Here is a 17,365-nt window from a genome sequence, read left to right as displayed (position 1 = left end):
TAATATAAATCATATGTCGTAACAATAATAATAAACACTTGTATATACTGACAAACAATAATTATATCTGTCACAAGACATTAGTGTTATTGTTGGCCTAAAGAGGTGTTGAGTGATTAAACACCTGTATCAGGATAGGATAAGATAAATACAGTGTGATTAGAACACTATTATTATACACTTCTAATTCTCAAGAATCCCTAAAGAACTATAGAAATATAATATAATAGCCCTAACATTAATGTTTTATAACAAGTATTATTGTTATCATTCTACAAATTATGTGGAACAGCCTTGGTTAACTCATAACGTACTTTATTTCTAAATAGATACAGTGAAGTTCTGTGCTACATTTTATCTGTAACTAAATGTGTTGTGTGCTACACACTATCAGCTTTGGTGAAGTTGTGTGCCATGTATTACTTTGAGAGATTTTTAAGTTAGATAAAAGAAAGACAAATGTGAAAATAATTATCTTAAAATTTTTAACATTTTTATGATATTTGTTTTTAATTAACAACATTTTGTCTATATTAGTCACAAATAACACAAACACAAGCTCATGCAGTATCTGTATTAACAATCAGAACATTATGAAATTCTACATCTATCTTTTGTTTTATATATTTGTAGTAAAAACCTATGTGTGAAACACTCTTCATGACAGAGCTGTTTAGTAGAAAACTTGCCCATAATTAAACTCTTATAATTTTACTGTTGCTGTTGTATTGAGGTGTTAACTGTTAGTACCACAATAAAAAAAAGTTTACAAGCCACTGTTTCCTGCATCATACTTACCCGTTGTATCTGATATTGCCTGTCAGTCGGAGATGATCTTGCTATGAATATTTTGTGTTCTACAATTTCTAACCAGCGGATGATGGTTTCCACTACAATCACCAACTGTAACTCAATTTCATCCTGATCTCCAGTTACCACTGATGATCGTAGTGCAGTAAGGCTGTTGTCTACTTCTGATGACAATGTCTCACTGTGAGGTAACTCAGCTACTGACCACATCTGTAACATCAGTTTACCAACACAAAGGTAGTGGTTCCATTAATTATATCAAATTTAATTTACTCAAAATCAGTGAAAAGAAAAACTCTGTACAGTTATAATAATGTTCCAAGTTTTATTGTCCTTAACATTATATATGCAAAACGCTCGCTTGGGTTGAGAAAATATTTTACATAGAAGAGTTTAACAACGCTTTCGACCTTCTTCGGTCATCGTCAGGTTCACATCTTTCACAAAGATCAGTGATTACAGTGATTTCTTAGTGTAGCACATGAGCTTTTATTAACTTCAAACTCAAGAGATGTGTTTAGTTTAAGCACAATAATGCTAGAAGGTTTTCTTTCCTAATGTTGTACTAGGTTCAAACTGGTTTGAAGTGTGTTGTAACAAGTCATCTTTCATAAAGAACTGTAGCCTCAAACACCCATCAATGTCAGTTCAAACTATGAGATGTTGGTTTTATATTTCTCAGTAATATACTTACTATGAAAGGACCAAAACATATTCCTCCATCATTAAGCCTCTTCTTGAGTATTTCACTGTCTAAATATGTTACTCTTACATAAGTAATGACATGCTAATGCTTATATAGATAATTCACATAAAATGCAATAAACTTGATGTATCTGTTGTTAATCATACATTTATATCCCATTACTTATAATTAAAGTACAGTAATTCTAAGAGTAACATCCCATCTGTATCTATTGTTTATATTTCACATACATTTACTTTTTACTAGCTACAATTAAAGTACAATAATTCTAACAGCAGCATCCCATCTGTATCTATTTGTTACATATCACATACATTTACATCTTATCAGCTATATTTAAATCAAAAAATTCAAACTATCAATTTTTAAACTGTTTTTCCACTTCATGAGTCTTGTTGACTCAGAAAATAAACCTGTTAAGTGTTATTAGTTGAGTTTTGAGTCAATTCATCCATCTACTTACAGAGATTTGTTCCAAGGTTGATGGAGAAGATTTATATCTTGCTGCATATTTCTGGATCTTCTGATAATATTTGTGTATTTGTAATTTAATATTTGCTTCTGGTTTTGATATAACTTCCTGCTGACTTTGTTGCTCACATAACTGAGACAAATACTGTAAGTTAACCAGAATATCTTCCTGCATCTTCATGCTTTGTCCTAGCTCCTATAAAACAACGTAATACAGGTCAATAAAATTAGTTTACGTGAAGAACTTATAAACCACTTCTATGAAGAATGATATTGAGAGTTATAATTTTCTTACAATTAAAGTGTATTTCTGAAAGGTACTTACCCCTCTCACATAAATAGCTATTCTGAAAGGTACTTACCCCTCTCACATAAATAGCTATTCTGAAAGGTACTTACCCCTCTCACATAAATAGCTGTTTCTCATCCATTGCTACCCTCTACATGAGAAACATCTTTCACTTGTGCCACAAGCCTGCTACCTCCCCTCCATTCAAATTGACTGATTCTAATGTGTGTCTCATGCAAATTATCATGTGTCAACTCTCCACCAATAACAGTGAGACACATTCTCATGATGCAAGTGTCTCCCTGTATTTTACTTTACTAAACTATCACTTCAACTTATGGCAGAAGATGGAAGCGTTAGTTTTCAGTGGATAGGAAGGATGGGAAGTGTAAGAAATACATTTTCAGTGTAGGAAAATTATAATTTCCAGTATAATACATTATCTATAATTACAGAAATATTTAGAATCCCACACTGAACAGGTGGAGAGACATATACAAGGAAAAGAAAGAAGCATCTTTCATAAACACATAAAAGACACTCCCTAAGATAAGTCAGTAAAATACCAAGACATCATGTGGTGAATCATACCTATTCCAAACCAGGTATACTTTTCACCCATCGAAAGAGCACGTCACATATCTGGATAACAAAAAGAGGAGCACATCCAACTGTAGCTTGATCTGAAACATGCATCATCGATAAAGTTAAATCTTACAAAGTATAGAAGCAGGTAAAACGAAAAGGATGTGTCCTACATGTAGAGTAGATAGAAAGTGACATACCGTATACAGTAAGTTAACTATATCCAGTGTCCTACATGTAGAACAGATAGGAAGAGACATACTGTATACAGCAAGTTAACTATATCCAGTGTCCTACATGTAGAACAGATAGGAAGAGACATACCGTATACAGTAAGTTAACTATATCCAGTGTCCTACATGTAGAACAGATAGGAAGAGACATACTGTATACAGCAAGTTAACTATATCCAGTGTCCTACATGTAGAACAGATAGGAAGAGACATACCGTATACAGTAAGTTAACTATATCCAGTGTCCTACATGTAAAACAGATAGGAAGAGACATACTGTATACAGCAAGTTAACTATATCCAGAGTCCTAGATGTAGAGTAGATAGGAAGAGACATACTGTATACAGCAAGTTAACTATATCCAGAGTCCTAGATGTAGAGTAGATAGGAAGAGACATACTGTATACAGCAAGTTAACTATATCCAGAGTCCTAGATGTAGAGTAGATAGGAAGAGACATACTGTATACAGCAAGTTAGCTATATCCAGAGTCCTAGATGTAGAGTAGATAGGAAGAGACATACTGTATATAGCAAGTTCACTATATCCAAAGTCCTAGATGTAGAGTAGGTAGGAAGAGACATACTGTATACAGCAAGTTAACTATATCCAGAGTCCTAGATGTAGAACAGATAGGAAGAGACATACTGTATACAGCAAGTTAACTACATCCAGTACTCTACACATATAGTAGATAGGAAGTGAAATACTGTATAAGACAAGTTAACTACATCCAGTACTCTACACATATAGTAAGAAGGAAGTGGCATACTGTATAAGACAAGTTAACTACATCCAGTACTCTACACATATAGTAGATAGGAAGTGACATACTGTATAAGACAAGTTAACTACATCCAGTACTCTACATGTATAGTAGATAGGAAGAGACATACTGTATACAGCAAGCTAACTACATCCAGTACTCTACATGTATAGTATATAGGAAGAGACATACTGTATAAGACAAGTTAACTACATCCAGTACTCTACATGTATAGTAGATAGGAAGTGACATACTGTATACAGCAAGCTAACTACATCCAGTACTCTACACATATAGTAGATAGGAAGTGACATACTGTATAAGACAAGTTAACTACATCCAGTACTCTACATGTATAGTAGATAGGAAGAGACATACTGTATACAGCAAGTTAACTACATCCAGTACTCTACATGTATAGTAGATAGGAAGAGACATACTGTATACAGCAAGTTAACTACATCCAGTACTCTACATGTATAGTAGATAGGAAGTGACATACTGTATAAGACAAGTTAACTACATCCAGTACTTTACACATATAGTAGATAGGAAGAGACATACTGTATACAGCAAGCTAACTACATCCAGTACTCTACATGTATAGTAGATAGGAAGTGACATACTGTATACAGCAAGCTAACTACATCCAGTACTCTACACATATAGTAGATAGGAAGTGACATACTGTATAAGACAAGTTAACTACATCCAGTACTCTACATGTATAGTAGATAGGAAGAGACATACTGTATACAGCAAGTTAACTACATCCAGTACTCTACATGTATAGTAGATAGGAAGTGACATACTGTATAAGACAAGTTAACTACATCCAGTACTTTACACATATAGTAGATAGGAAGAGACATACTGTATACAGCAAGCTAACTACATCCAGTACTCTACATGTATAGTAGATAGGAAGTGACATACTGTATAAGACAAGTTAACTACATCCAGTACTCTACATGTATAGTAGATAGGAAGTGACATACTGTATAAGACAAGTTAACTACATCCAGTACTTTACACATATAGTATACAGGAAGTGACATACTGTATACAGCAAGTTAACTACGATTCAAAACATGGCTGCCAGGTACTAACATACACATGGGGTAGAAAATAAAATCACACCACTGGTAAGTCAACTACAATCCAAAACATGGCTGCCACAATGAGCACATGTCACAGAACTACAACAAGATTCCTTTGAGTTAGTGAACCACTGACACTGGAGTCATTTAAGAGAGTTGGAAACAAATAACACAGGTCAACAAATTTTTTCGAAATCTCAGTTGCATAAGGTTTTTTTACTCATTCTTACCCTTTGTGACCTGCTAAACTCAAATATGAAAACGGTTCAGCTCTACATGCTCTAGTTTTAATGCAATTTTAAGTTTTTCATTCTAGTCGTTTGTGGTCAAATTAACACGCTTCCCATGATGCCTATATTGGCAAACCGGTAACTGCTGCGATGCTCTTGTACATCTGACAGCTTTAGTGCTGCATGAGCTATGATAACGTGAGGTTGTCGTTACACTTGTCTCTAGCCTGCAACTTAGTTAAAGGTAAGACAATAGTGGGACACCGGTAGGTCCCATCGCAGGAAACGTGTTAATTACTTACATGTTATCAACAGAGATATTGAAATTGTTTTAATTTTGTTTCAGATCTGATCATGGCTACAAGGAGACGTCAATGTGAGAACAAGCCGGACGCTTTCTGTTATATTTGTGGATGCTTCATGCTTATTCATCAAAGGCGAATATAACATCGCTTGTGAGGCGGCTTATAAAGCGTGCTTTAGACTTGCTCTTGGTAACCAAGACAAGAAATGGGCCCCACATATTGTGTGTCATAACTGCAGGAAATGCTGCGTGACTGGACAAAAGGGAAACGTAAGGGTTTACCTTTCGAATTCCATGACCTGGCGAGAACCGATGGACCACACAACTGACTGCTATTTTTGTCTGGTCAATACAAAGGGCATTGGCAAGAAAAACAGACACAAAATCTCATATCCTAGTATCCCTCAGCAATCCGACCTACTCTGCACTCTGATGAGCTCCCAATCCCAGTTTTTAAAGGATTTCTTCCATCTGAAGATGTGGGTAGTGACCAAGAGCAAGAAACTGCTGATGAAACTCAAGAAATACTTTCAGAATCTGGCGATCCTTCTTATGAGACCCCACAGTCATTAACTCAACAGTTTAGCCAGCCAGAGTTGAATGACCTTGTGCGTGATTTGGGTCTCTCCAAAATGCAGCTAAAGTGTTAGCTTCGGGATGCAAAAAAGAATCAGCTGAGCCATACAACTAAAATGTCATACTTCAAATCGGGAGCAGCTTTTGTGGCATTTTTGCAGAGGAGAATATGTTTGTTTATTGTCATAATATCTCAGGTCTTCTCCAGGAATTAGGGATGCCAGAATACCATCCAAATGACTGGCGATTATTTCTAGATTGTTCTAAGCAATGTTTGAAGTGCGCTCTACTTCATAATGACAATGTCTATGCAGCTGTTCCAATTGGACACTCTGTGTATTTACGAGAGGAATATAATGACATTAAGACTGTGATTGACCTACTAAAATACCACGAGCACAACTGCACAACTTGTGTGGACCTCAAAATGGTTAATTTCCTCCTAGGTCAACAAAGAGGATTTACAAAGTACCCTGCTATCTTTGCATGTGGGACAGCCGAGCTCGAGAAAAGCACTGGAACCAGAAGGAGTGGCCCATACGTTGAGACTCTGAAGGCAGGTATGCCAAATATTGTCAACGATCCAATTGTCAGTCGAGAAAAGATCATATTTCCTCCTCTCCATATCAAGCTGGGCTTGATGAAACAGTTTATGAAGGCGTTGAATACTGACGGTGAATGCTTCCAACACATATTTTCTGTGCTCCCTGGTTTGTCCTTCGAGAAGATCAAGGCAGGTGTTTTGATGGACCACAGATTCGTGCACTTGTGCGTGATCAAGAATTTGCCAGAAAGATGAACGACAAGGAAAGGACTGCATGGCTTTCATTTGTGGCGGTGATGGCAAACTTTCGGTAATAAAAAAGCTGACAACTATGAAACCCTTGTAGCAATATGTTGTCAGCTTTTCAAGCTGATCTTGGATGTAACATGAGTGTCAAACTCCATTACCTGTACAGTCATCTTGATAGATTCCCTAAGAACCCAGGAGCTGTAAGTGACGAGCAAGGCAAGCGGTTCCATCAGGACCTCAAGACCATGGAAGAGCGCTTACCAAGGGAGATGGGACAAACATATGATGGCAGATTACTGCTGGAGCATTAAACGATAATGCCCTGAGACAGTCCACAAACGCAAGAGCTACAGCCGAAATTCATGCCTGAGTAGACTGCAATTGAGCTTTGCCTCCTCATAGTAGCAAATGTCTTATCTACTAATCAGTTTTATATAAATAAATTGAATTATAACTTGATATAAAATTGAATTTATATAAATAACTTGAATACATTTATACTATCTTGTATTTTCTTTTTTTATTACCCAGCTATATTAAAGAGTTTTATAACATATTTTATCACATATTTTTCATGATAGACTACGACGTCAATGTGATGATGACGAAATTTTGAGATTTTCAAATACCTTGATTGCAAAAAAAGTAGAGCACTGAGGAAAAAACTAACTTCAGATCTGAAATCAGGGCAAAAAATTATGTAATACCAAGTGTTTGATATAAATGCAACAAAAACTTTGTTGACCAGTGTAATCAGAACTTACAGTTCAGATATCCTACTCTGAAAGCAGCAGTTGGATGTGGTGATGTAAACGTGAAAATTAGGATACTGATAATTCCTTTCTCACGAGTGAAATATGTTGCACTGCAGAAACTCCTTGGCTAAGAAAAACCAGTGAGGATTTCTGACTCAGGGATATTCTTCAAATCCCTCTCAACAATAATTCCTCATAAGGAATTCAAAGTAGTATGGGAACTAACCTAATTGGCTATATTCTCAAAGGACTTCAAATTCAATAGGAGTTCACTGGGGTAGATGTTTCCATCAAGATGTTCCTAGATAACACCATTTTGATTAAGACTGGAGAGCTAGCAAGCCCCTCTAATCTCTTCTGAATATAAAAGGGAGACATTACCCTCAAGGTTTGTCAGACGAGGAATGAAAAATCAGGAAACAAGGTACACAATCAAGAGGAATTGTAGATCAATGGTCAGGGTCATCAAGGTTTGGTCATTGAGTTGTGTTTTCACTATTTTATATTTCTGGATAAGGGGACTCATGATAAAAGGAGAATGATTTACTACCCACTGAACCCACTCTTACCCATCATAGAGTCCTTTAGGGATGCACTACAATGCAGCAATGCCATGGTTTTGTGAGCACTGTACTCAAACACCAGCATTAGACACAATGTTCACAACACCAGTTGAGAGCATCCAATAATGATACTCAGTTGACCCTCGTCCAACCAGCTGACTTACCCTGAAGGGGGGGACTGCATGTCTACAGGAAATCACCACCAAAGTGGTATGTTCGGATTGGACCCTTTAACCACAGGAATCCTCTCCTCCCCTTCACAGGTCACCACACATGGCAAATACATAGGTGGATGTCAGATTCCAGAGGAGATAAACTGAAAATACAGAATCTTCTCTGGAAGGTCCCTCACTATATACAGGAATCCATACCAAGGAAATAATTTGCATGGGAGAGTCAATTCCAATGGAGGAAAGCTAGAAGGCTTGTAACATGTGTAACAATTTTTTGTTATATAGAGGGCAGCACTAAATGAGAATATTTGTTTGCTTGTTTGCTTTTTGAATTTCGTGCAAAGCTACTCAAGGGTTATCTGCACTAGCTCTACCTAATTTAAGAGTGTAAGACTACATGGAATGCAACCAGTCATCACCACCCAGTGCCAACTCTTGGGCTACTCTTTTATCAATGAATAGTGGGATTGACCATCACATTATAATGCCCCCATGGCTTAAAGGGTGAGCATGTTTGGTGTGATGGGATTCAACCCACAACCTTCAGATTACAACTCAAGTGCCTTAACAACCTGGCTAAATGAGAATAGCCATTTGTATATGCAGAAGTAATGTATGTTATTGTATGTCAACATATTTTTAGTTTGTAAGTTATTAAGTATGTGGTGAGTTAGTACATTACTCATACATTAAGTATATTGTTGTTTAATACATTAAGTATGTGATAAGTAAACAGATCAAGCATGTGGTGAGTTAATATAAATTCATCTCTGGGCTACGTAACAGTTAAATTTCCCATACAAAACGTTAGGAAATTTCTTGTTTAAAAATGATGTTAAAATGTTCTCAAAACTAACAGCATATGTTGTATATAAATAAAAACAATAGTCTTCAGGAAAACCTTTAAAGACATTTTTTTTATCATCATAACTTCAGTGAAATTAATTTTATCTTAATTTCAGCATTTTCCTTTCCGCTTGGTATAATTATATCTTTCAGTTAAAAATGAACACTTAAGTTTCTGGTCATCACTGAATAACTTATGTGGTAAACATAACATTTAACATTATAATTCATAGTTCTAACTCATCATGTTTTCTTCATTCCTTAACACTTGAAACTTCCCTACCATTGAAATGTCTTTTTCTTTCCGAGTCTCTTTCCTAGTTTTGCTCTCCTCCAAAGCAATGACAATAGAGCGTTCTTTCCCCTTAAGAGCAGTGTTCAGTTCTACCATTTGCAGTTTCATGTCCAATACGTTTTTAGTGTCTGATGTCTGAGCCACATCATCACTTTCTTCAAATAATTTATTTAGGTCTTCTTGCTTTAACTTCAACTCAGATTTTAAATACTGCAAAAAATATCAGTACATAGGATAATGAAACAACTTACTAAAAATAACAAGTTCCCAACACACGTGTAGATTGATCAGTACATAGGATAATGAAACAACTTACTAAAAATAACAAGTTCCCAACACACGTGTAGATTGATCAGTACATAGGATAATGATACATCTTACTAAAAATAACAAGTTCTCAACACACGTGAAGATTGATCAGTACATATGATAATGAAACAACTTACTAAAAATAACAAGTTCCCAACACACCTGTAGATTGATCAGTACATATGATAATGAAACAACTTACTAAAAATAACAAGTTCCCAACACACGTGTAGATTGATCAGTACATATGATAATGAAACAACTTACTAAAAATAACAAGTTCCCAACACACGTACAGATTGATCAGTACATAGGATAATGAAACAACTTACTAAAAATAACAAGTTCCCAACACACGTGTAGATTGATCAGTACATAGGATAATGAAACAACTTACTAAAAATAACAAGTTCCCAACACACGTACAGATTGATCAGTACATAGGATAATGAAACAACTTACTAAAAATAACAAGTTCCCAACACACGTGTAGATTGATCAGTACATATGATAATGAAACAACTTACTAAAAATTACAAGTTCCCAACACACCTGTAGATTGATCAGTGCATATGATAATGAAACAACTTACTAAAAATTACAAGTTCCTAACACACGTGTAGATTGATCAGTACATAGGATAATGAAACAACTTACTAAAAATAACAAGTTCCCAACACACGTGTAGATTGATCAGTACATAGGATAATGAAACAACTTACTAAAAATAACAAGTTCCCAACACACGTGTAGATTGATCAGTACATAGGATAATGATACATCTTACTAAAAATAACAAGTTCCCAACACACGTACAGATTGATCAGTACATAGGATAATGAAACAACTTACTAAAAATAACAAGTTCCCAACACACGTACAGATTGATCAGTACATAGGATAATGAAACAACTTACTAAAAATAACAAGTTCCCAACACACGTAGATTGATCAGTACATATGATAATGAAACAACTTACTAAAAATAACAAGTTCCCAACACACGCATAGATTGATCAGTACATAGGATAATGAAACAACTTACTAAAAATAACAAGTTCCCAACACACGTGTAGATTGATCAGTACATAGGATAATGAAACAACTTACTAAAAATAACAAGTTCCCAACACACGTGTAGATTGATCAGTACATATGATAATGAAACAACTTACTAAAAATAACAAGTTCCCAACACACGTGTAGATTGATCAGTACATAGGATAATGAAACAACTTACTAAAAATAACAAGTTCCCAACACACCTGTAGATTGATCAGTACATATGATAATGAAACAACTTACTAAAAATAACAAGTTCCCAACACACGTGTAGATTGATCAGTACATATGATAATGAAACAACTTACTAAAAATAACAAGTTCCCAACACACGTGTAGATTGATCAGTACATAGGATAATGAAACAACTTACTAAAAATAACAAGTTCCCAACACACGTACAGATTGATCAGTACATAGGATAATGAAACAACTTACTAAAAATAACAAGTTCCCAACACACCTATAGATTGATCAGTACATATGATAATGAAACAACTTACTAAAAATAACAAGTTCCCAACACGTGTAGATTGATCAGTACATATGATAATGAAACAACTTACTAAAAATAACAAGTTCCCAACACACGTGTAGATTGATCAGTACATAGGATAATGAAACAACTTACTAAAAATAACAAGTTCCCAACACACGTGTAGATTGATCAGTACATAGGATAATGAAACAACTTACTAAAAATAACAAGTTCCCAACACACGTATAGATTGATCAGTACATATGATAATGAAACAACTTACTAAAAATAACAAGTTCCCAACACACGTGTAGATTGATCAGTACATATGATAATGAAACAACTTACTAAAAATAACAAGTTCCCAACACACGTATAGATTGATCAGTACATAGGATAATGAAACAACTTACTAAAAATAACAAGTTCCCAACACACGTGTAGATTGATCAGTACATAGGATAATGAAACAACTTACTAAAAATAACAAGTTCCCAACACACGTACAGATTGATCAGTACATAGGATAATGAAACAACTTAATAAAAATAACAAGTTCCCAACACACGTGTAGATTGATTAGTACATATGATAATGAAACAACTTACTAAAATAACAAGTTCCCAACACACGTGTAGATTGATCAGTACATATGATAATGAAACAACTTACTAAAAATAACAAGTTCCCAACACACGCATTACAGATTGATCAGTACATAGGATAATGAAACAACTTACTAAAAAATAACAAGTTCCCAACACACGTGTAGATTGATCAGTACATAGGATAATGAAACAACTTACTAAAAATAACAAGTTCCCAACACACGTGTAGATTGATCAGTACATATGATAATGAAACAACTTACTAAAAATAACAAGTTCCCAACACACCTGTAGATTGATCAGTACATATGATAATGAAACAACTTACTAAAAATTACAAGTTCCTAACACACGTGTAGAATGATCAGTACATAGGATAATGAAACAACTTACTAAAAATAACAAGTTCCCAACACACGTGTAGATTGATCAGTACATAGGATAATGAAACAACTTACTAAAAATAACAAGTTCCCAACACACGTGTAGATTGATCAGTACATAGGATAATGAAACAACTTACTAAAAATAACAAGTTCCCAACACACGTGTAGATTGATCAGTACATAGGATAATGAAACAACTTACTAAAAATAACAAGTTCCCAACACACGTGTAGATTGATCAGTACATATGATAATGAAAACCTTACTAAAAATAACAAGTTCCCAACACACGTGTAGATTGATCAGTACATATGATAATGAAACAACTTACTAAAAATAACAAGTTCCCAACACACGTACAGATTGATCAGTACATAGGATAATGAAACAACTTACTAAAATAACAAGTTCCCAACACACGTGTAAATTGATCAGTACATAGGATAATGAAACAACTTACTAAAAATAACAAGTTCCCAACACACGTGTAGATTGATCAGTACATAGGATAATGAAACAACTTACTAAAAATAACAAGTTCCCAACACACGTGTAGATTGATCAGTACATATGATAATGAAACAACTTACTAAAAATAACAAGTTCCCAACACACCTGTAGATTGATCAGTACATATGATAATGAAACAACTTACTAAAAATTACAAGTTCCTAACACACGTGTAGAATGATCAGTACATAGGATAATGAAACAACTTACTAAAAATAACAAGTTCCCAACACACGTGTAGATTGATCAGTACATAGGATAATGAAACAACTTAATAAAAATAACAAGTTCCCAACACACGTGTAGATTGATCAGTACATAGGATAATGAAACAACTTACTAAAAATGACAAGTTCCCAACACACGTGTAGATTGATCAGTACATAGGATAATGAAACAACTTACTAAAAATAACAAGTTCCCAACACACGTGTAGATTGATCAGTACATATGATAATGAAAACCTTACTAAAAATAACAAGTTCCCAACACACGTGTAGATTGATCAGTACATATGGTAATGAAACAACTTACTAAAAATAACAAGTTCCCAACACACGTACAGATTGATCAGTACATAGGATAATGAAACAACTTACTAAAAATAACAAGTTCCCAACACACGTGTAAATTGATCAGTACATAGGATAATGAAACATCTTACTAAAAATAACAAGTTCCCAACACACGTGTAGATTGATCAGTACATAGGATAATGAAACAACTTACCAAAAATAACAAGTTCCCAACACACGTGTAGATTGATCAGTAGATATGATAATGAAACAACTTACTAAAAATAACAAGTTCCCAACACACGTACAGATTGATCAGTACATAGGATAATGAAACAACTTACTAAAAATAACAAGTTCCCAACACACGTGTAGATTGATCAGTACATAGGATAATGAAACATCTTACTAAAAATAACAAGTTCCCAACACACGTGTAGATTGATCAGTACATAGGATAATGAAACAACTTACTAAAAATAACAAGTTCCCAACACCCGTGTAGATTGATCAGTACATAGGATAATGAAACAACTTACTAAAAATAACAAGTTCCCAACACACGTGTAGATTGATCAGTACATAGGATAATGAAACATCTTACTAAAATTACAAGTTCCCAACACACGTGTAGATTGATCAGTACATAGGATAATGAAACAACTTACTAAAAATAACAAGTTCCCAACACACGCGTGTAGATTGATCAGTACATAGGATAATGAAACAACTTACTAAAAATAACAAGTTCCCAACACACGTGTAGATTGATCAGTACATATGATAATGAAACAACTTACTAAAAATAACAAGTTCTCAACACACGTGTAGATTGATCAGTACATAGGATAATGAAACAACTTACTAAAAATAACAAGTTCCCAACACACGTGTAGATTGATCAGTACATAGGATAATGAAACATCTTACTAAAAATTACAAGTTCCCAACACACGTGTAGATTGATCAGTACATAGGATAATGAAACAACTTACTAAAAATAACAAGTTCCCAACACACGTGTAGATTGATCAGTACATAGGATAATGAAACAACTTACTAAAAATAACAAGTTCCCAACACACGTGTAGATTGATCAGTACATAGGATAATGAAACATCTTACTAAAAATAACAAGTTCCCAACACACGTGTAGATTGATCAGTACATAGGATAATGAAACAACTTACTAAAAATAACAAGTTCCCAACACACGTACAGATTGATCAGTACATAGGATAATGAAACAACTTACTAAAAATAACAAGTTCCCAACACACGTGTAGATTGATCAGTACATATGATAATGAAACAACTTACTAAAAATAACAAGTTCCCAACACACGCATAGATTGATCAGTACATAGGATAATGAAACAACTTACTAAAAATAACAAGTTCCCAACACACGTGTAGATTGATCAGTACATAGGATAATGAAACAACTTACTAAAAATAACAAGTTCCCAACACACGTGTAGATTGATCAGTACATAGGATAATGAAACATCTTACTAAAAATAACAAGTTCCCAACACACGCGGTAGATTGATCAGTACATAGGATAATGAAACAACTTACTAAAAATAACAAGTTCCCAACACACGTGTAGATTGATCAGTACATATGATAATGAAACAACTTATTAAAAATTACAAGTTCCCAACACACGTGTAGATTGATCAGTACATAGGATAATGAAACATCTTACTAAAAATAACAAGTTCCCAACACACGTGTAGATTGATCAGTACATAGGATAATGAAACAACTTACTAAAAATAACAAGTTTCCAACACACGTGTAGATTGATCAGTACATAGGATAATGAAACAACTTACTAAAAATAACAAGTTCCCAACACACTGTAGATTGATCAGTACATAGGATAATGAAACATCTTACTAAAAATAACAAGTTCCCAACACACATATAAACTGGTTAGTACTTAGAATATTGAAACAACTTACTAATATTAACAAGTTCCCAACACACGTATAGATAAATTAGTACTTAGAATAATGTAAGAAACTTATTAAAAAATAAAAAGTTTCAAACACACGTATACGAGAGATAGAACTCCAGGGAGAAGACAGATATGGGTAAGCACAGATGAAGAGATCAGACTATTTCTGACTCCACCCTCAGTCACGATGATTGTTCAAAAATAACTAGTGTCTAATATTTGCATAAAATTCCTATTCCAGGAGTTTTACCATACAAGAAGAGTGACTAGTAATAAAAATAACACAAATAGTTTGTCAACTAATACACATATCCTGTCTTCAGTTGAAGTAAGAACTCCCAAGTAGTTTGTCAACTAATACACATATCCCGTCTTCAGTTGAAGTAAGAACTCCCAAGTAGTTTGTCACATAATACACATATCCTGTCTTCAGTTGAAGTAAGAACTCCCAAGTACTTTGTCAACTAATACACATATCCTGTCTTCAGTTGAAGTAAGAACTCCCAAGTAGTTTGTCACATAATACACATATCCTGTCTTCAGTTGAAGTAAGAACTCCCAAGTAGTTTGTCAACTAATACACATATCCTGTCTTCAGTTGAAGTAAGAACTCCCAAGTAGTTTGTCAACTAATACACATATCCTGTCTTCAGTTGAAGTAAGAACTCCCAAGTAGTTTGTCAACTAATACACATATCCTGTCTTCAGTTGAAGTAAGAACTCCCAAGTAGTTTGTCAACTAATACACATATCCTGTCTTCAGTTGAAGTAAGAACTCCCAAGTAGTTTGTCAACTAATACACATATCCTGTCTTCAGTTGAAGTAAGAACTCCCAAGTAGTTTGTCAACTAATACACATATCCTGTCTTCAGTTGAAGTAAGAACTCCCAAGTAGTTTGTCAACTAATACACATATCCTGTCTTCAGTTGAAGTAAGAACTCCCAAGTAGTTTGTCAACTAATACACATATCCTGTCTTCAGTTGAAGTAAGAACTCCCAAGTACTTTGTCAACTAATACACATATCCTGTCTTCAGTTGAAGTAAGAACTCCCAAGTAGTTTGTCAACTAATACACATATCCTGTCTTCAGATGAAGTAAGAACTCCCAAGTAGTTTGTCAACTAATACACATATCCTGTCTTCAGTTGAAGTAAGAACTCCCAAGTAGTTTGTCAACTAATACACATATCCTGTCTTCAGTTGAAGTAAGAACTCCCAAGTAGTTTGTCAACTAATACACATATCCTGTCTTCAGTTGAAGTAAGAACTCCCAAGTAGTTTGTCAACTAATACACATATCCTGTCTTCAGTTGAAGTAAGAACTCCCAAGTAGTTTGTCAACTAATACACATATCCTGTCTTCAGTTGAAGTAAGAACTCCCAAGTAGTTTGTCAACTAATACACATATCCTGTCTTCAGTTGAAGTAAGAACTCCCAAGTAGTTTGTCAACTAATACACATATCCTGTCTTCAGTTGAAGTAAGAACTCCCAAGTACTTTGTCAACTAATACACATATCCTGTCTTCAGTTAAAGTAAGAACTCCGAAGTAGTTTGTCACATAATACACATATCCTGTCTTCAGTTGAAGTAAGAACTCCCAAGTAGTTTGTCAACTAATACACATATCCTGTCTTCAGTTGAAGTAAGAACTCCCAAGTAGTTTGTCACATAATACACATATCCTGTCTTCAGTTGAAGTAAGAACTCCAAAGTAGTTTGTCAACTAATACACATATCCTGTCTTCAGATGAAGTAACAACTCCCAAGTACTTTGTCAACTAATACACATATTCTGTCTTTAGTTGAAGTAAGAACTCCCAAGTAGTTTGTCAACTAATACACATATCCTGTCTTCAGTTAAAGTAAGAGCTCCCAAGTAGTTTGTCAACTAATACACATATCCTGTCTTCAGTTAAAGTAAGAACTCCGAAGTAGTTTGTCACATAATACACATATCCTGTCTTCAGTTGAAGTAAGAACTCCCAAGTAGTTTGTCAACTAATACACATATCCTGTCTTCAGTTAAAGT

At 34.5% G+C, this 17,365-nt stretch overlaps 1 protein-coding gene across 1 annotated transcript in view; it reads right to left on the bottom strand.

Moving 5' to 3' along the window:
• The window catches only part of LOC143226894 (muscle-specific protein 300 kDa-like), a 65,898-nt gene that overhangs the window by 41,207 nt on the left and 7,326 nt on the right, over positions 1-17,365 (bottom strand). The window contains exons 4-6 of the mRNA XM_076458428.1: positions 9,485-9,706; positions 1,980-2,183; positions 799-1,020 (exon numbers count right to left, since the gene is read on the bottom strand). Of these exons, the coding sequence (XP_076314543.1) occupies positions 799-1,020; positions 1,980-2,183; positions 9,485-9,706 (648 nt within the window). The remainder of the gene's footprint in view (positions 1-798; positions 1,021-1,979; positions 2,184-9,484; positions 9,707-17,365) is intronic.

The sequence above is a fragment of the Tachypleus tridentatus genome, chromosome 9, assembly GCF_004210375.1.
Source record: "Tachypleus tridentatus isolate NWPU-2018 chromosome 9, ASM421037v1, whole genome shotgun sequence".
Taxonomy (NCBI): Eukaryota; Metazoa; Arthropoda; class Merostomata; order Xiphosura; family Limulidae; genus Tachypleus; species Tachypleus tridentatus.
The sequence above is the reverse complement of the archived record's forward strand: the minus strand, read 5'-3'. Positions and strand labels throughout refer to the sequence as shown.